This window comes from Aegilops tauschii, chromosome 7 (assembly GCF_002575655.3).
Source record: "Aegilops tauschii subsp. strangulata cultivar AL8/78 chromosome 7, Aet v6.0, whole genome shotgun sequence".
Classification (NCBI taxonomy): domain Eukaryota; kingdom Viridiplantae; phylum Streptophyta; class Magnoliopsida; order Poales; family Poaceae; genus Aegilops; species Aegilops tauschii.
In genome coordinates, this window is record NC_053041.3 from 284869753 (window position 1) to 284890044 (window position 20292).

Genomic DNA, 20292 nt, shown 5'->3' on the forward strand with positions numbered 1-20292 from the left:
ACAGGCTGACCATGGGTTGAATTTGGGGCGACTGGCTCTATCGCATAGACGTCCCTTAGCGCGCGTTTGCGCTCCCGCTTGGGGATGTGAGTAACGTATATCATAGTCACCGTTTTGACCTCGGGGGGAAATTTCTTCTGTCCCCCTGTGTTCGGTGGATGAGGCTCCTCGTCGTCGTCCTCGCCGGGCGACCCTTTTTCCTTATATTCGGTATTTAACTTACCGGTCTGTTTAAAGACCTAACGACTTCTGTTGGTATGGTTGGCAGGCTTGTTAGGGGTGCCGTGAATTTGGCTGGGTCGATCGAGTATTCGGTCCAAGCTAGATGGACTGTCTTTATTTCTTTTGAATGGCCTCTTCCGCTGACCGGACTTGGGGCCACTGAATCCGGTGTTGACCGCCGTATCTTCGGTATTGTCATTGTTGCTTCGACGCTTGTGTTTGTTGCGTCGGGTCCTGCCGTTGCCGTTTCTGACTTTGGAAGGGCCAGGGTCGCTGGTACTGTTACTGCTACGAGCTAGCCAGCTATGTCCGCCCACACAAAAGCGGGTCATGAGTGCTGTAAGGGCTGCCATGGACTTCGGCTTTTCTTGGTCGAGGTATCGGGCGAGCCATTCATCGCGGATGCTATGTTTAAAGGCCGCTAGGGCTTCGACGTCCGGACAGTCGACAATCTGGTTCTTTTTTATTAGGAACCTGGTCCAGAATTTCCTGGCCGACTCTCCGGGCAGCTAGACTATGTGACTGAGGTCATCGGCGTCTGGAGGCCGGATATACGTGCCTTGGAAGTTGTCTCTAAAGGCGTCTACCAAGTCTTCCCAGCTTCCGATAGAGTTTTCTGGGAGACTGTTTAACCAGTGCCGAGCCGGTCCCTTAAGTTTTAGTGGGAGGTATTTGCTGGCATGTAGATCATCACCGTGAGCCATGTGAATGTGGAGAAGAAAATCTTCGATCCATACCGCGGGATCTGTTGTGCCATCGTATGATTCGATGTTCATGGGTTTAAACCCTTCTGGGAATTGGTGCTCCATTACCTCATTGGTGAAGCATAGGGGGTGTGCGGCGCCTCTGTATCGGGCCGTGTCACGACGCAGTTCGGATGAAGTCCGTATGCGGTTTTTGGCCCGGGCGTGGTTATGCTTGTCGCGCTAGGCTTGATAGCCGTCTTCTCGCGCCGGGGCACGCCCCCGTGATCCGTAGATTGATCTGGTCTGACCGACTCTATTTTCGAGGTCCTGTCATAGGTCATAGGTGTATCCCTGAGCTGTTGTTTCTCTGCCTTTATGGCGAGGTGGTGCGGGCTGGTGTTCGGCTTGAGTTGTCGTTCTGTCCCGACCACGTGGTGGTCGGTCAGGTCCGTCGGTAGCGTTACGCGCTGGTGGTATGGGCTCCAGCGCCTCATCGTCGAATTGGGGTAGCAGCTTGCGCCGCGGGTAACTCTTAGTTGGGCGTTCGAGGCCGTATTCCTCGGCTGCTAGGACATTAGTCCATCTGTCATTGAGCAGATCTTGATCAGCTTGAAGCTGCTGCTACTTTTTCAGGCTTCTTGCAGTGGCTATTAACCGGCGCTTAAAGCGCTCTTGTTCAAGGGGTTCCTCTGGCACGATGAAATCTTCGTCGCCGAGGCTCACATCATCCTCGGAGAGTGGTAGATAGTTGCTATCCTCCGAGTCCTCGTTCCCTGCTGGCTCGTCAGGGTCAACTTGCCCGTCCTCCCTATCATCTTGCTCGGATGTTGGTTCGATGGGGGCTTCTTGGTCTTCGGCGTTCTCCGGAGTATTATTGTCCCCGGTGCCGGTATTGCTATCTTCTCCGCGACGCGATTTAGAGCGGCAGCGCTGATGTCGACGCTTTGGTGGTATCTCAGGAGGTTCGTCCTCGACTGGATCCTTCTCATCATCGCCGCCGCCTTCTTTAGGTGTGCCACCATGTACACGTCGTATGAGGAAGTGGCCGTCCAGCGTCCAGTGAACGGCGGGTTTTAGGCCCGCTCCTCTCCGGCATCGTCGTCCGTACCGTTGATGTCTTCAAAGGCGTAATTGAGCATGTCGGTTAGATCCTCGACAGTGGTTATGAAATGGGTGGTGGGTGGGAAGTAAAATTCCCTGCACTCAGTCCCTAGTCCGGGCTGGGCGCAATTCGGAAGCGATTCCTCTGTGATGGCGAGGGATCGCATTAAGTCCGAAGCCTCGTTTAAAAGCGAGGTTTGGACGGGAAGCGAGAGTCCGTGGAGTTGGGCGGGACAGAAGTTCCCTGGCCGAGCTCACCTGATGCGGACTTCGAGGGTTCGGAGCTAGTGTCCGGAGAAGAGTCCGGCTTTATGATGATAGAGGGAGCCTGACGTAACTCCGGGCCTGCCGGTGATGCTATCCCCTTCAGTTCTCCAGTATCGAGCTCTATAGCTGCAGGGAGTCCGGCGGGCTCTAAACTCCCGTCTTGGACCTGGTGACGTGCTCCAGATCTAAGTCCAGAGCGGTGGTTGGGGCCGCGAACCCTTGGAAGATCAAGTCTCCTCGGATATCGGCGACATAGTTCAGATTTCCAAAACTGATCTGATGACCAGGGGCGTAGCTGTCGATCTGCTCTAGGTGGCCAACCGAGTTGGCCCGCAGTGCGAAGCCGCCGAATACAAAAATTTGGTTGGGGAGAAAAATCTCCTTCATGGCAGCATCGTTGTAGGTGATCGATGGAGCCATCAAGCCTTTCGACGACGGCACAGTGGAACTCTCAATGAAAGCACCAATGTCGGTGTCAAAACCAGCAGATCTCGGGTAGGGGGTCCTGAACTGTGCGTCTAAGGATCGAAGGTAACAGGAGACAGGGACGCGATGTTTACCCAGGTTCGGGCCCTCTTAATGGAGCTAATACCCTACTTCCTGCTTGATTGACTTTGATGAGTATAGGGGTTACAAGACTTGATCTACCTCGAGATCGTAATGGCCAAACCCTACATGTCTAGCCTGTATGATTATGATTGCCTCTACGGACTAAACCCTCCGGTTTATATAGACACCGGAGGGGCCTAGGGTTGTACATAGTCGGTTTACAGAGAAAGAAATCTTCATATCCGAACACCAAGTTTGCCATCCACGCAAAGGAGAGTCCCATCCGGACACGGGGGAAAGCCTTCCGTCTTGTATCTTCATGGCCCATTAGTCTGGCCCACGTCACATAGCCCGGACGCCCGGGGACCCCCTAATCCAGGACTCCCTCATCCGGCTCCCTTCTCTTCGAAAGGGGGTCATCGCTACTATATTATTTTTATAGACGATTTTCTCGGTACACTTGGATCTATTTCATGTCTTCTGGTAGTGAGGTCTTATCTATATACAAAAATTTGCTGCCATGGTTCACACCCAGTTTTCCACTCCTATTCGTGTTTTTTGCGCAGATTCAGCTGGTGAGTATATCTCTCATGCACTGCGAGGATTTCTTGCTGAGCAGGGTACTCTTACTTAGTTCTTTTGCCCTGGTGCTCATGTTCAGAATGGTGTGGCTGAGCGCAAGCATCGTCACCTTCTTGAGACGGCGCGTGCGATGATGATCGCCGCCTCTCTTCCGCCTCACTTTTGGGCTGAGGCGTTACCACTTCCACCTATCTCATCAACATTCAGCCTTCTACAGCTCTACAAGGTGGTATTCCTCTCGAGCGTCTTTCTGGTCATCCTCCTGACTATTCGGCGCTTCGTTTGTTTGGTTGCGTTTGCTATGTTTTGCTTGCCCCTCGTGAACGCACCAAACTGACCGCTCAGTCTATTGAGTGTGTCTTTCTCGGATACAGTGATGAGCATAAGGGCTATCGGTGTTGGGATCCTATCGGTCGACGGATGCGTATTTCCCGAGATGTGACTTTTGATGAGTCTCGCCCCTTCTACCCGCGTCCATCCTCCTCGGGTTTTTCAGCGGAGGACATCTCTTTTCTTACGTTTCCAGATACACCTCCCTCTGTGCCCAGTATTCCTATTCCTCGTCCTGCTATTGCAGATCATACGCCGTCCTCTCCTACAGTGTCTTCTCCTCCCTCATCTCATGACTCTCCACCTTCATCACCGATACCTTCCCCTTCTCCACCTTCATCGCCGACACATTCTCCATCTCCACCTCCAGTGATTCCACCTCTTCCCTCCTTCCCTTTCCATTATACTCGCCGTCCACGTGTTGTGGATAAATCCACTGACGTGTCATCTACTTCTGGTGCGTCGTCCTCCTCATCCCAGCCGACTTATGGTCTTCGAGCTCGGCCTCGCCCTCCCCCTGACCGCTATTCTCCTAGTCGATATGGTCTTTCGGCTGTACTTGAGCCTACCTCTTATCACGATGCTATGTTCGTGTGCTAATTAGAAAGCTTGCTACTAATTTAGTAAGATTTTTCTAGAGAGTATCCATCTGTCAATGAGAAAAAAAACATGTATATGTGTTGATTGAGTCACAGAAATGAGCCATTGATATTTTTTAGAACACATACAAAAGTACTTCTATTGCTTCCCCACAAACAAAAAAGAGTACTTCTACTGCTAGGATATTTACTGTGGAAGAACAACCAATGAAAGATCATAGGATGATAGAAATTGAGTGGCCACGGAAGTGTTACTCTTTTTTGCAGGTGCATAGAAGTGTTAATTCACCTAATCTAGAAGTAAGTGTAGATTTACAAGAGCAACCAACTTTTCCTATATGAATGCACATTTTTTTAATAGTCAAGATGACACAGAACATAAATTATAGTGTGCTGAGTAATTGCTTGCAATTGGAATAGAAAAAATTATGCATATATTCATGTGACTTTAGGGCCCCTTCATCTTGTCTTGCCCCGGGCCCCCGAAATATCAGGACCGGCCCTGTTCCCTGCTGCTACCCTGGCACCCTGCCACCCGATGCCCTCCACGGACACCACCACATGATGGCGGAAGGAAGAGCAAGAGGGGGTCGTCGAGGCTGGGTGCTGCCGTGAGGATGCTGGAGCCCGTGCGCGGTGATGGTATTGTGGCGGAAGGAGGTCATCTTCCCGAGGAGCCGCGCGCTGGCCGCCGTCTCCACCCGCAGCCGCGCCAACAAGACAGGCACGCAGACGCGCCCTCGACATATTCCCTACTCCCGTGCATGTATGGTCAAGCCTGTATGGCTTATCTTGCCCCATACAGCCTTGGCAGATCTCAGTGAGATGGACTCCACTAGAAATTCCTCTATGAATTTGGAACCTATAAAGGGGATTTAACATTTAAGAAGCATAGAACGTTGTGCTATTATGCATTGCCGTGATTTGGTCTGGGTGAAGTAATATATTGGGATCTTTGTGGAGGAGATTATATTGCTTCTTCTTATATTGGAACAATTGAGAGGAGCAAGGGTAGTAATATCAACACCTGATCACACTCTAGGCTGTGGCGAGAGTTTGTGTATATCTCTTTAGTGTCAACCTCATGTGCGTGCTAGCCACGTTCTACCACTGCGGGCACCCTATTTGCCTTGGTATGATCCATGGAAGCACTTGGGTGATGTTCTGGTGAAAAAAATGCTGCTTAGAGCATCTTCAGCCATTCGCCCCCCCCCCCCCCCCCGGGCGCCTAAAAAGAGCGGTCCGGGGGTGAACCGGCACTAGCTCGGCCCCTGGGGGCGACCTAGCTCCCAGTCACGCCCCCAGGATGCGGAAATTCGAACTTGGTCGTTCCCGCTCATCATAAAAAACGCCACAAGTCCGGCGATCACAAGTCACAGTTCGGCGATCGGATGTAGTCTGGCGTACAAAAAATAGAGCGCCACAAGTTCGCGTGCGCAACGCATCACTCGGCGGGGTCGGCCTCAGGCGTCGGTGGAGTCGGCGTGCGCGGGCTCGGCGGTGTCGGAGCTGCTTCGGTGCTGGGCGGTGTCGGCGCGGCTTCGGTGCTGTTGGGCGTCGTGGAGGCGTCATCACTCGGGCTTGGCGTGGGCGTGGGCGTGGGCGCGGGAGTTGGCGTCGCCGTCGTTGGCAGCTGGTTCAGGATGAGGCCGCGCTCCGCCATGTACCACGCCTTGAGCTTCTCGTCGGTGCTCTGGAGCATGTCCACCCCGCCCATCAGAAAAGCCAGGTCGGTGTTCCTCTTCTTCGCGGCGACGTTGGTCCGGAGCAGGTCGAGCTTGATGGCGCTGTTCGTCATCAACGACGACCACCGCGCCGCGGTTTTCTCTTCACGCAGGACGGCCCGGGCCTGTGCGTCGGCGAGGCAATGCTCGATGGACTCCTGCACTCACGCGGTAGCCGCGTCGGCGTGTTTCCCCTTCTTGGCCCCTTTGTTGCCGTCCGGCCGTCCCTCTGACGCGCCCGACGTCGGCGCGTCCGGCTTGTATGTCTCCTTGGCCTTGTCGAGGGTGCGCCGGACTTCCGCCCACTTCTCGCACGTGTCAATGCGCTTGTAAACGTGGAGGTACTTGAACTTGGCGTCGTTGTTGCCCTGCCGATACAAGGCGGACATGCGCAACAACTGCGCGGAGGAACAAACAGTTGGCGGGCGCACACGGCGAAGAGAGGCGGGAGACCGGCGTGCCATACCTGATCCTCAACGCTGGCGCCGCTCTCCGGGCGAGCCGCGACCTCCTCGACGATCCCATGCCATTTGTTGCACGCCCCCTGGATACGCCCCCAATGGTTCGCCATCGCCCCGCGCTGCATGTAGACGCCTTTAAAGTAGGGGTCGACGAGATTGCGCTCGTCGAACTCGGCCTTGATACGCTCCCAGTACGTCTCGATGCTCTGGTTTGTGCCGGTGGTCGGGTCGAGGCAGACGATTTTCCATGCTTCGGTGAGGCATTCCTCCTCCTTGGACGCCCACTTGATGCGCGGCTCGCTGGACCTGGCCGCCCGCTTCTTCTTCTTGCGCCTCCTCGCCGGAATAGTCGCCTGCTCCTCCTCCTCCTCCTCTTCGTCCTCCTCCTCCTGCTCCTCCTGCTCCTCCTCGCCGTAGACGTAGCCGAGCTCACCGTCCATGCCGCCGCTGAGATCCACCATGTCGTCCGGGGTGACGAACCCGGGAGACGCGGTGGCCGCGGTCGAGCCGGTCGCGATGATGTTCTCCATGTCGGCCTCGGTCTCATCGGTGTCGCTGAGGTGCGAGAAAGGAAGCGCGCCACGACGGAAAGGTGGCGTCGGGGAGGACGCGTAGGCGGGCGGCGAGTAGTTGTATGGAGGGTACTGCACGCCGGCGAAGGCAGGCGAGGGCGTGCGCTGGGCCGGGTGTCCATGGGGGAAGGTGACGTTGGGGTTGAACCCACCGTGCGCGTCCCCGTCGGCGTAGCCCGGCGAGGGCGATCCCCATGGTTGCGGCGACGGAGAGCCGACGCCTTGCTGGCCCCAGGGCGCGTACTGGGCGTGGCTGCCGGGTGGATTCATCATCCCCGCGCGAGTCGCCTCGACCTCGGCTTGCTTCGCCGAAGCCGCAGCCGCACGTGTCGCGTTGTCACGGGCCTTCTTGGCGATCGCCCTGTTCTGCCAGTCGGCGGTGACAGCCTCCTGCCGTTGAACTTCCACCCTCCAGTCGGCATTTGACATGCCCGGTGGCTTGGACGGCGGCGCCCTCGGCTTCCTCTGCTTCGGCTGGGCGACGGAGGCGGTCGCGGTTGCCGCGGCGCGGGGGACGACGTACTTCTTCGGTGGCATGGCGGCCGGCTGGGAGGTGAGTGGGAGGGAGATTGGCGGGAGGAAGGGAGATAATGGGAGGGAAGTGGGGGAAAAGCGGGAAGAAATGGCGGGAAAAGGCGCTCGACTCGCCGACAGGGCGGACCCACGCGCCCTTTTCGCTTGTGCCGGCGCCCCAGGCGCCCCCCAGGGCGCCGGGTTCGGCCTGGGTCCGCCGGCACCAGTTTCGGCCAGAGCCGGCGAAAAACGGGCTTCTGGGGGCGCGGCTGGGCCTTTTTTTGGCGCCGGCGCGGCAAAAACGCCTGGGAAGGGCCTGTTGGGGGCGCGGCTGGAGATGCTCTTAAAATGCTGAAGGTTCGTGATTCCTTACCAGGTTATATGCGGATCTAACCCAGCTGGCATGGTGATGATTTCTTCTCTTTACTTTTCAGTTATTTTACCGGCCGATACGTCTATTTATTGGGAGGTTGTTTTGCTATCAATTGGGATCCTGGGTTTAGGGTCTTTTCATGCTTGGTAAAAATGTCTGAACTATTTGAACCATTTAGGCGTTAACAGTTCAAGAGAATAATGATTCTTTTAGTTTTCTATTTCTTCATGAATTCATTGTTTTTTTTTTGCAGAAGGAATTCACCGTTTGTTAACAGTTCAGGAGAAAGCCGTAAACAAATTTCTTGGTTTTTTATAACCCATCTGACATGTTCCTACTTTATATAATGGAGTATACTTATAAAGAAGGAGATTTCACATACCATTTCGGTCGTAGATATAGCAACTATGTTGAATTGGTATTCCAGTGTTATACTCCCTTCGTTTCAAAATTCTTGTCTTAAATTTGTTTAAATACGGATGTATCAAGTCATGTTTTAGTATTAGATACATCCGTATCTAGACGAATCTAAGACAAGAATTTTGAGACGAAGGAAGTATATTAGAGAAAGTGGAAGAAAAGAAAGAACAATAAATACACTAACTTACAAATCGTGTCACCAATTCGAGTGCAAGATGTTAGCGTTGATTACTATTAATGAGCCATACCTGTGTGTAACATACTTATACATTTTTCTGTTTCCTTCCAGGACAAAGGCAAGTGTTCTATTTGTGCATTGTGACGGCAATTTTCTTGGATAACAGAGGAAGCGAGCTAGGAGGAGTACACGGGTGGGATGACAGATGATAAACTTGATACGGGCATGTTGTCATCCAACCGACGTGCCCAGACATGCTACGTATTGGCATGATGGACTTCTATGGTAAAAGGACATTATGCAGCATGTAAATGCGACTTCTACATCTCTGTTGTCCTTGCAAACAACTTACTTGATGACATGTTTATCTTGCCTGATAGAGAGCATGACAGTGATTATTTTGTTCTTCCCTCGTTTGTATTGCAGGGTTTGCTTCGGAACATAATTCAGTGTCGGCTGATTGTGACACCCCCGACTTGACCGTACACTAATCATGCACGCAAATGTGTACGATCAAGATCAGGGACTCACGGAAATATATCACAACACAACTCTACAACATAAATAAGTCATACAAGCATTATAATACAAGCCAGGGGCCTCGAGGGCTCGAATACAAATGCTCGATCATAGACGAGTCAGCGGAAGCAACAATATCTGAGTACAGACATAAGTTAAACAAGTTTGCCTTAATAAGGCTAGCACAAAAGTAGTAACGATCGAAAAGGCAAGGCCTCCTGCCTGGGACCTCCTAACTACTCCTGGTCGTCGTCAGCGGGCTGCACGTAGTAGTAGGCACCTCCGGTGTAGTAGGAGTCGTCGTCGACGGTGGCGTCTGGCTCCTGGGCTCCAGCATCTGGTTGCGACAACCAGGTAGAAAGGAAAGGGGGAAAAGAGGAAGGAAAGCAACCGTGAGTACTCATCCAAAGTACTCGCAAGCAAGGAGCTACACTACATATGCATGGGTATATGTGTAAAGGGCCATATCGGTGGACTGAACTGCAGAATGCCAGAATAAGAGGGGGATAGCTAATCCTGTCGAAGACTACGCTTCTGGCCACCTCCATCTTGCAGCATGTAGAAGAGAGTAGATGGTAAGTTCACCAAGTAGCATCGCATAGCATAATCCTACCCGGCGATCCCCTCCTCGTTGCCCTGTTAGAGAGCGATCACCGGGTTATATCTGGCACTTGGAAGGGTGTGTTTTATTAAGTATCCAGTTCTAGTTGTCATAAGGTCAAGGTACAACTCCGAGTCATCCTTTTACCGAGGGACACGGCAATTCGAATAGATAAACTTTCCTACAGGGGTGCACCACATAACCCAACACGCTCGATCCCATTTGGCCGGACACACTTTCCTGGGTCATGCCCGGCCTCGGAAGATCAACACGTCGCAACCCCACCTAGGCTCAACAGAGAGGTCAGCACGCCGGTCTAAATCCTATGCGCGCAGGGGTCTGGGCCCATCGCCCATTGCACACCTGCACGTTGCGAGGGCGGCCGGAAGCAGACCTAGCCTAGCAGGCGTTCCAGTCCAATCCGGCGCGCGCCGCTCCGTCGCTGACGTCAAAAAGAGCTTCGGCTGATACCACGACGCCGAGTGCCCATAACTGTTCCCGCGTAGTTGGTTAGTGCGTATAGACCAAATGGCCAGACTCAGATCAAATACCAAGATCTCGTTAAGCGTGTTAAGTATCTGCGAACGCCGACCAGGGCCAGGCCCACATCTCTCCTAGGTGGTCTCAACCTACCCTGTCGCTCCGTCACAAAGTAACAGTCGGGGGCCGTCAGGATCCCATGCCCACCTCTACCGGGATGGAGCCACCTGTCCTTTCAGCCCCCTCATCAGAATCACTTGCGGGTACTCAACGAGCCGACCCGACTTTAGTCACCACATGTGTCATGTATATAAAGTATATAGTATATACCCGTGATCACCTCCCGAAGTGATCACGGCCCAGTAGTATAGCATGGCAGACGGACAAGAGTGTAGGGCCATTGATGGAACACTAGCATCCTATGCTAAGCAGTAGGATAGCAGGTAAGGGTAACAACTGTAGCAACAATGACAGGCTATGCATCAGGATAGGATTAACGAAAAGCAGTAACATGCTACACTACTCTAATGCAAGCAGTATAGAGAAGAATAGGCGATATCTGGTGATCAAGGGGGGGGGGCTTGCCTGGTTGCTCTGGCAAGAAGGGTTCGTCGGTGACGTAGTCGTACTCGGTGGCCTCAGCGCCGGTCTCGGGGTCTACCGGAGAAGAAGAGGGGGAAGAAACAATAAATATAATGCAAACATAAGCATGACGGTGCATGACAAGACAATGCGCAGTGCTAGGTGTGCCCTAACGCGGACGAAGGGGGGAAACATCCGGGAAAGTATTCCCGGTGTTTCGCGTTTTCGGACAGATGAACCGGAGGGGGATTGTTGCACGTTTGCTATGCTAGGGATATGTGGTGGACGAACGGGCTGCGTATCCGGATTCGTCTCGTCGTTCTGAGCAACTTTCATGTACAAAGTTTTTCGATCCGAGTTACGGTTAATTTACTATGATTTTTCAAAGATTTAAACAATCTTTTGAATTTATTATAATTCGAAAATAAATATTAAATTGCTATGGGCACCCAGTTCTGTGTACACAGAAGTGTACACAGAGGATGACAAGTGGGCCAGGGGAGGTCCAGTCAGCAGTTGACCAGTCAACTGTTGACTGGTCAATAGGGTTATAGTGGACCCACATGTCATTGTCACATTAGGTTAATTAGCTAATTAGCTAGGCTATCTAATTAACTAATTTAATTAAACAAGATTACTTAAGTTAATTAAGTGTTTAACTAATTAATTAATTATTTTTATTAATATATATTTTTACATTTCCTTTTCTTTAGGGGAGGGGCCCCAGCTGCCAGTGGCACAAAGGCCACTGGAGCGGGCACGGCTAACGGGCGCTGCCCCGGGCGGAGGCCGAACCCGCCCGGTGCGAGGCGAGGCGAGGCGCGACGGGGCGCTGGCAGCCGGCGAGGCCGGCAGGAACGGCTGCAGGGCCAAGCGGCGTGGGGGCAGCAGTAGGAGGGGGCAAGGCCATGCGGAGGCTGACGCTGGCGGCGAGGCGTGCTCGCGGTGCGAGCAACCGCGACGCGAGACGCGGACGACAGAGGGGTGAGCCGGGCGCGGCCAGGGCGCGCCGGACGACGACGGGGAGAAGGGAGAAGGGGGGAACGGGCGGCGCTCACAGCGGAGCGTAGGGAAGCGGCAGTGGGCTCGGGTGGGGCCGGGGAGGCGGTCGGCGACGTCGTGGCGAGGTCGCGTCGGCGTAGGGGCAGGCGACCCGAGGCGGCACCGGGCGGCGGCGTCGAGGCAGCGTTGACGAGCAGCGGCGGCGGGGTCGTCCGTCGATGGGGAGGGCGACGGCGGACGAGGCGTCGAGCGCGACGAGTACGGCGGGGACGAGGTGGCTCCGGGCGGGGTCCCGCGACAGCGTGGTCGTGGACGGGCGGCGGGGCGACTCTGGGCGAGGTGGCGGATGGTGCCGGAGACGACGAGCGGCGTCGGCGCGCCAGGGTCGGGGGGGGGGGGCAGCGAGGTCCGGCCCCTAGGCGCGGGCGTCCAGATCGAGCAGGGGGGGCGAGAGAGAGTGGGGGGGAATCAATCCCGATCCAGGGAAACGGGGGAGGGAATGGAGCGCGTGCGGGTTAGGGTTACGGGAAGTGGGGGTAGGTGTAGTGGGGGGAATAGGTGGGCTGGCCGGTTGGGCCTGGTGGGTCGGCCAGCTGGGCCGTCTGGTCCAGTTGGCCAGGGGGCTTTCTCTCTTTCTTTCTCCTTTTTTTTCTTTTTACACTTTTGTTTTGTTTTCTATTTTTATCTCTTTCTTATTTTCTTTTCTGTTTTATTTATTTTAGTTATCAAAACAGTTTTACAAAAATACAACCTCTACTCCTAAATTAGCATAATAACATAGGCCACCTACTCCAAAAAGTTTGGTGATTATATAAACTAGATTAACATTTGTTTAGTATTTAAAAGCATTTAAATAATTGTTTTGCTGCTGTTTTTACTTACTATAGTGCAGTTAAATACTCTACAAAAGTGTGGTTTCTTCACCAATATTTAATATGGACTATTTGGCTCACTCCGAACATTTTAGTTTTAATATTTGTAAACTTTTATTATTTGCTTTTATTTAAATTTTGAATTTGTTTCGGTTCTGAACTATCGAGAGTTTATCAACAGTAAACGGGGTGACGTGGCATCGTTAACGTGGGATTACTGTAGCTTAATTATCCGGGCGTCACACTGATGTACTTAAAAAAGCATACAAAACTATAGAAAGATGGATTCTTGATTGTCACCAAGCAGGTATTCTTACGTGGCTCCAATCAAATCACCGATGTATGGATTCACTTAAATCACTTGTATTATCTATAGGTTACCCTGTAATTAACCATATAAAAGTTCTTGCTGATTATAAAATATATGCTTCTTTTTACTACAATGTAAAACATGTATTTTTATCGGTTATTTGTGCGGCACCATCTACAAGTGTATGTAAACATGTTTATGAACTCAAGTTAATTGATGTGGACTCAAGTGTCCTGATAGAAGGAACTACCCCTCCAAATTAGGTAAAGAAGATGGTTGGTCATCTGTTTGCAAAATGTTTGCAAAATTTGAGTTGTTGCATGCTACTTGCGTGTATGAAAGAGATAATGCAATTCGCAATATGTTAATACTCCATTGTCAAGTACAGATAACCATTTCGCGGGCATGCCTAACCATGCCTATGACAATATCTGAAACTTACTGGTAATATGCCTAACTATGTGCCAAACTGACATGATAACATGTTCTACTTATATAGTTCTGTTTTTAAGTTGTGCTGTTTGGATCCTATATTTGAGGATTTAAGTTTCAGCTACTTAAAACTAATACTACTGTTTTTTTCTTTATATTTTGTTATTTTGCCTTTCTGCCATTTCTTAATAGTTGTTGAGAATTCTTTCTTACACACTTCACACTTTTCAGGGAAACAAAGACTTAAGTGATGTTACTCATGTTGTAGTAGATGAAGTACATGAACACACTGTTTTGGTATGTACTTGCTCGTGTATGTTTTTTTCTTTATGTGCTACAAAATGTCTTGTTTCTCCCTATATGATAGATGAAGCACATGCTTAATCATGATTTGCCCCTTTTAGAGCAACTTTTTGCTGATTGTTCTTAGGAGTTTGTTGAAAACACTCTAATCAACCAGGAAGAAAGCTGAAAGTGATTCTCATGTAGTGTCCATTCTCTTATATATTATTTCTTTTCTTTTCATATTTGCATTTTCTTGTTGCACTGGTTATTATGAGATCTGCCAATTTATTTCTTGTTGCTTTAACTTCATGTCTGCAACTGTTGATTCAAGCCTATTTGCACGATAATTTGGATATTGCCCTGTGATTAGTGTTCAAGTAAGAACACACCCATTTTCAACTCACTTCTTTGAAGATGTTTATGAGAAAATGGAGTACTGTCTTGCTTTGTATTCTCGTGCATCAGGAGCATACTTCTCACAACATAGGGAAAAGGTTGCCTTTGCTCAATTTTTATTCTCAGTGAGTACACATCGATCAACCGTGGGAAACCCTTTTTTAGAACCTTACTGTTGGAGCGACTACTGCTGCTTTATCTCATTTACTATATCTTGTAAATATCCCCTGTTTTCAAACTATATATTATATCTTGTAAATATCCCTTGTTTTCAAATTCTACACTGATCTTATAAATTTTCCCAGTTTTCCATCATATGAGATTATTACTACAGAACACATCTTAGGGTTTTGAGAGTGCTAGATTTATTTTCATTGATCCTTGTTTGATCACAGTTGTTTATCTGTTTGTTTTGTCTGGCTTTGTTTATTTTTTAGTTTTGTATGCGGGGATCATAAGATGAGAATGAAAGCGGGGAGGTGCCATTTCTTTTCGTCATCAGATCCCCTTTGCTCGCCGCTGCATAGACTTATGACTTGAATCAGAAGTCGTAATTTCGTAAGTAGTTAAACGGAAGACTTTTGTTGTAAATTGGCCAGATAAAAAATGTGATGTTGTATTCAGAAAGTTGTGATTGTGCTTCAATAGTGGAGATAATGATAGATAATAAATGGTAGTGTGTGGGATAAGCAATTTGTTATTGAGGAATATTTTGTGTTGGAATGTTATTGGAAAATATCTTATATGCGTCTTTTAGGAAGGTGATCTCACATATATGATGTGATTCTGAATAATTAATTACCTAATACAGATTTCGATTTTCATCTAATAACCAGTACATAGCTTCATGCTCCATGGATAAAATTGTGAGAGTGTTGGAGATCTCTAAAGGCACTTGTATCAGAGTCGTATATGGAGTTTCTTCCCAGCTATGCATCTGCTTTCATCCTGTAAGTCCAAACTTAGCAGAAAAGTATGATTGTTACTTTTTCCTATTCCTTTGTAATCAGAAACATTTCCATCAATTGCTTTAATGGCCATGTGATCCAATTTTCTTTCCAATCTAGGCAATTAATTTTAGCACGGGGAGAGTAATCAGCAAACTCACCTATGACAATGCGGTTACAGCGTTGGATATCGACCACACTGGTCAACTTATTTTTGCTGGTGATGCGCAGGTATCAAATAATTTAATTTGCTAAATACTAATGTGGAATTTACATCTCATAGTTTTGAATTGGTGCTTGAAATGTGCAGGGTTACATATACACTATTAGTGTGAACTCTCACACAGGGTCTTTATCTAGAACTCATAAGAACAAGAGTTGTAAGATCAAATCTTCCGTTACAACCATCCGGTACCGTACCTTCTCTCTCATAGCACGTTGTCCAGTACTTCTCTCTTGTGCTCAAGATCGAAACCTGAATTTCTTCAGCTGTGTACTTTATTACAGTCCATCCTGTTGTGGCTTCCACTTTTATCTCACCAGTATTTTGTTATTGGCATTTTAGCATTGCAACAAATTCCCATGGATACTTGACTCTCATATGCTCTCTAAAATTGGCTTCACCAGTGCAGAATATCCGTGCTTCTTTCTGTCCACTTCTTTCCCTTGAGAAAGGGGAATTCATAGGTGAGTTGGAACTGTTTGTAGTTGCTTTTTTCCGAGAAACCATAGTTGGCTCTAGTTAGCTGAAACTTAAGCGGTTTGCACCCAATTGCTACTGCACTTTTGTATTGCCTGCCCTCAAATGTTGCTTAACTATTTCATTAGTCACTATGAATGCGGAGTCATAGTTTTAGTCCAGTGAAGTATCAAGACAATCACAGTTGCCACTTAATGCCAAGTTTTCCTGGTCAAACTTTGTTACACTGCTTTTTTAGACTTTTTAGTTGAACTTTTCAAACAAATTAATAACCTGTGATGGATATCTTTGGCAACTGAGTGTGCTTGCTTTTCCAAGAATAAATACATGATCTGCCATTCACCAGTCACAACCCTTTTGTCTAGTGCCTATAAGACTAATGCATTCCATGACTTTTGAAAATTAAATAAATAAATGTAGTTGACTTGTATTTTCTTCTGACTATGAAGTTACTGGCAGTGGAGATTCAAATGTTTACTTCTATGATTTGGCTCGGCCAAAGAATTCATGTGTAAATAAACTGCAGGTATTGATGAAGTCGTTTACATCCCTAAAGGGACACGGCTCTCCAGTAATGGGAGTAGCCTGGAATCACGGGGAAAATTTGCTCGCCTCATCTGATTCAGACGGTACAGTTATTGTATGGAAACGAGCAAAAACTAATTAGAGTGAACGCCACATCTCGAGGATGCTTGTATACAGCAATTATAGAGGCTGATACATTGTCCTAACAGAGACATTGCCTAGCGCGCATTGTACCCACCACCATGTTGTTTGTAACATACCACAAGGCTTGGGCAAGAAGATGGACCGGTCTTTGATTATATTTACAGAAGTATAGGTCTCCCATTAAAGTGCAAATCGATTTTTTTCCGGTGTATCTTGTTCATTTCATGTTTTTGCCCCCAATTACATCGATTTTGTTGTTCAATGTTGAAAGGTATAGTGGAAACAGTACCCTGGGTTTTCAAAATCCATTTGGTACATCATGATGTTACTCTTCAAAGCAAAATTTATGAACTGAAATGGAATGTATTCGATAGGTTCAGCATTACCCAGTTCTATTCTGGGTTGTGATTTACTCTGTATAATTCCAAGTTACTCCCTTTGTAAATTAATATAAGATCTTTTAGATCTCTATATATTACTTCCTCTGTCCCATAATATAAGAGGGTTTCTGACACTCTTATATTATGGGACGGATGGAATAATTTACAGAGGGAGTCACAAACCCATCGCACATACATGCACCGTTCAGAAATTGGCATGTTTAGTATAACAAGTTACTTCCTTCGGTTATATGATAACGGGGGGTTTCACACTTTTTTGGTCCTTTGCTCTAGCCAGAAGGAACGAGAGCACCTGAACCCCTCCTCTCGATCACACGAGGCCTTATACAATGCGAGGTGCTTAAAAATATAGCAGGCTTTCCTTAAGCACCGATGCTTATTTATACAGGGTAGATGCTTAACTAGGTTTCTCTTCTGTAGAAATAGACACTGGTGCTTCAGAGAAACCCGGTTTATTTTTCTAAGCACCTTCCTAAGCATCTAGCATTGTACAAGGCCTGAAAAGGACATGATTCCTATGTCTATGCTGCCTTGGCACCTCCAAGGCCGACCCCGCAAACCGCCCGCATCTGTTCTGGACCACGCTGTTCGGTCCGCCGAAGCCATCCAACACGCGCCTGTATCGGTCTGTGAGGCGGTTCAGACGCGTTTTCTCTCGCAAATCTGAGGCAAAAGTGGGGGAGCTTTGCGGGAGTCCGGACACCAGACTCGTAGGACTCCGACACCCCCGGCTACCCAAAACCCTTCCCGGACCCCACGCCTCCACTAGGCTGCAGAGATGAAAATTCTGAGGCAGTTAGTGAAATTAAAAAGTTTTGTGAGGGAATTACCGAAAAAGGCTTTCGTCCCACTTTATAAATAAAGCAAACCGCCAAGAGCACACATACACGGACTAGTTCAGAACACACACACCCAGGTCACACAACAAGGAGTACAAAGGTTCTGCTGAGGGCACAGCTCAACAAGCCCCAAAAACATAAAAAGAAAGGCGGTCGCAGCCGGCGATGAACATGCCAGTCGTCTAATCAGGCTCTGGGGGTGGCGGAGGGAGCGGCGGCGAAAGACGGACGGCCATCGAGCGAAGGTCGGCAATGAAGGCAGAGATGGCGTCCCGATCCTGAGGGCGGCTAAGCGGCCGCCAGAGCTGCAAGAAACCAAACAGTTTGAAGAGAGCGTCAGTAGCCCGTCGGAGAGGGGTGCGCTGAATCACAAGCTTATTGCGGATCGTCCAGAGGGTCCACGCGAGTGCCCCAATCTCGAGCCACCTAATATGGCGAGATAGCAGGGGGAGTTCTGGAGTTCGACGAAGAGGTCGGGGAAGTTGGTGTGGCACCAATCACCACCCACCACTTCTCTAAAGCAGCTCCAAACAAATTGAGCGGACACACAAGAGAAGAAGATGTGATTGGAATCTTTGGGGGTACCGCACAGCGGGCAGAGGCCAGACCCGGGGCCATTGCGCTTGCGAACCTCCACCCCAGACGGGATCCGTCCGTGGACCCATTGCCACATGAATATCCGGATTTTTAGTGGCAAGCGGATGGACCACACCGCCGAAAGGGGGGTAGGGCGGAGGAGGGGGCGATGGCCAGATAGAGGGACTTGGTGGAGAATTGGCCCGAAGGCTCAAGACGCCACCGAACCTCATCTGGGCCAGCATCTACAACCGGCTCGTGGAGAGCGACGCAGTCAAGCAGCTCCTGCCAAGCGGCGGCCTCCAGAGGCCCAAATGGCCTCCGGAAAGCGAGGCGCCCTAGGTCAATAAGGGCCCTCTCTACAGAGATGGAGGGGTCGACGGTGATGGAGAAGAGGTCGGGGAAGCGAGTCGCGAAGGGGGTGTCACCCGCCCATCGGCCAAACCAGAACAAAGTCGCCGCTCCCGATCCAACCGAGATGGAAGTTCCGATGCGGAGGACGGGGAGCAGTTGGATGACCGACTGCCAAAAATGTGAACCACCGGACCTTTGACAGAAGGCCAGGGGTTGCCGACGCAGGTACTTGTTCCGGATGATGTCTAACCAGAGGCCGTCGTGCCCTTGCGAAATGTGCCAAAGCCAGCGGAAAAGGACGACAATATTCATGCGCTTAGAGCACATGATACCGAGGCCTCCTTGATCTCGGGGCTTGCAGATGTCAGGCCAGCTAACCATATGGTACTTTTGCTTATTATTATCGCCGGCCCTATAGAATCGAGATTGGATTTTGGCGATCTCATGGTGAAGGGTCTCGTGAAGGCTGTAGAAGCTCATGAGGAACAAGAGGAGGCTGGAGAGGGAGGAGTTGATGAGAATCGTTCGAGCCGCCTTCGACAGCCACCTACCCTGCCATGGCTCAATGCGAGTCTGCAACTTGGCCACAGTCGGACGCAAGTCAGTGACTGTAAGCCAAGAGTCACTAATGGGCGTGCCCAAGTAGGTTGTGGGGAAGGAGCCTAGACGGCAGTTGAGGCGGTTGGCAATGTCGAGGGCCTCCGCCGGGGAGTATCCCAATACCATCACATCACTCTTGTCGAAGTTGATCTTGAGGCCAAACATTTGTTGGAAACAGAGGAGGAGGAACTTAAGGTTAGCGATGTCCGCGTCCGAGCCTTCGACCATGATGATGGTGTCGTCAGCGTACTGGAGCAGGGAGATCCCGGCGCCATCGGCCAAATGGGGAGTGATCCCATGAATATGGCCCGCGGCCTTAGCCTTGTCCAGGATGGCAGCAAGCGCGTCCACCACCATATTGAACAAGAATGGGGAGAATGGGTCGCCTTGTCTGACCCCACAAAGAGTGGGGAAGTAAGGGCCAATCCCCCCATTGATGTTCACGGCCGTGCGACCGCAAGAGACCATTTGCATCACTCCGGTGATCCAACGTTCGTCGAAGCCTTTCCGGAGCAGAACTTCGCGAAGGAAGGGCCAACTAACAGTGTCGTAGGCCTTATGGAAATCAATCTTCAGAAAGACCGCCATGAGGTGTTTGGATCGGACCTCATGTAGGACTTCATGAAGGACTAGCACCCCATCCAAGATATATCGGCCTTGGATGAAGGCGGATTGGTTGGGGTGGGTAATGTGGTCGGCAAGAAGGGTCACCCTATTGGCGTACCCTTTTGCCAGAATCCGGAAGATCACATTAATCACCGTGATCGGACGAAACTGGCGGATGTCAGACGCCCCAGGCACCTTGGGGATGAGCGACATGATCCCGTAGTTGAGGCTCCTAAGGTCGATGGACCCCACGTAGAACTCGTCGAAGATGGCCATGATCTCAGGCTTGATCACATTCCAGAAGGTCTGGAAGAATTTAACCGGGAGGCCATACGGACCCGGGGCTGAGGTAGGGTTCATGCCTCTAATGGCAGCCCAGACCTCGCCCTCGGAGAAGGGGGGCCATAAGGGCCACGTTCTCTGCATGGGAGACTAGCTAACGGCCGGACCAGCAGTCATGGGCCAGAGATAAACCGCTCAGAGGAGCGACTGAGAATAGGGACCTATAGAAGCCGTCGACATGGGCCCTAATGTCACGAGGGGA

General features: G+C 50.1%; 2 protein-coding genes across 17 annotated transcripts in view; both read left to right on the forward strand.

Annotated features, from left to right (window-relative positions):
- The window catches only part of LOC109777898 (uncharacterized), a 28028-nt gene extending 15096 nt beyond the window's left edge, over positions 1–12932 (forward strand). For 2 of the 12 annotated variants that reach the window (XR_005763619.3, XR_005763623.3), the window contains 2 exons: positions 8689–8884; positions 11473–11732. Coding sequence is in view for 4 of the 12 variants with exons in the window: in XM_040396615.3 (XP_040252549.1) it covers positions 8689–8786 (98 nt within the window). In the remaining 8 variants the exon portion in view is untranslated. The other 10 variants (XM_040396615.3, XM_040396616.3, XR_012188632.1 and 7 more) reach the window with 9 other exon arrangements.
- LOC109769173 (uncharacterized) lies at positions 12730–16751 on the forward strand. Of its 5 annotated transcripts, XM_073503037.1 has the most exons (8): positions 12815–12940; positions 13607–13672; positions 14494–14614; positions 14893–15006; positions 15124–15234; positions 15314–15414; positions 15569–15690; positions 16230–16751. In XM_073503037.1, the coding sequence occupies exons 4-8, from the start codon at positions 14911–14913 to the stop codon at positions 16322–16324; spliced, it is 525 nt and encodes a 174-aa protein (XP_073359138.1). In that variant the 5' UTR covers positions 12815–12940; positions 13607–13672; positions 14494–14614; positions 14893–14910; the 3' UTR covers positions 16325–16751. The 5 variants fall into 5 exon arrangements, 4 of the variants coding, with proteins under 4 accessions (XP_073359137.1, XP_073359138.1, XP_073359136.1 ...); XM_073503036.1 differs by lacking the exon at positions 14494–14614 and having other exon boundaries at positions 12730–12940; positions 14868–15006; XM_073503035.1 differs by lacking the exon at positions 14494–14614.
- Positions 16752–20292: the final 3541 nt, after the last annotated feature.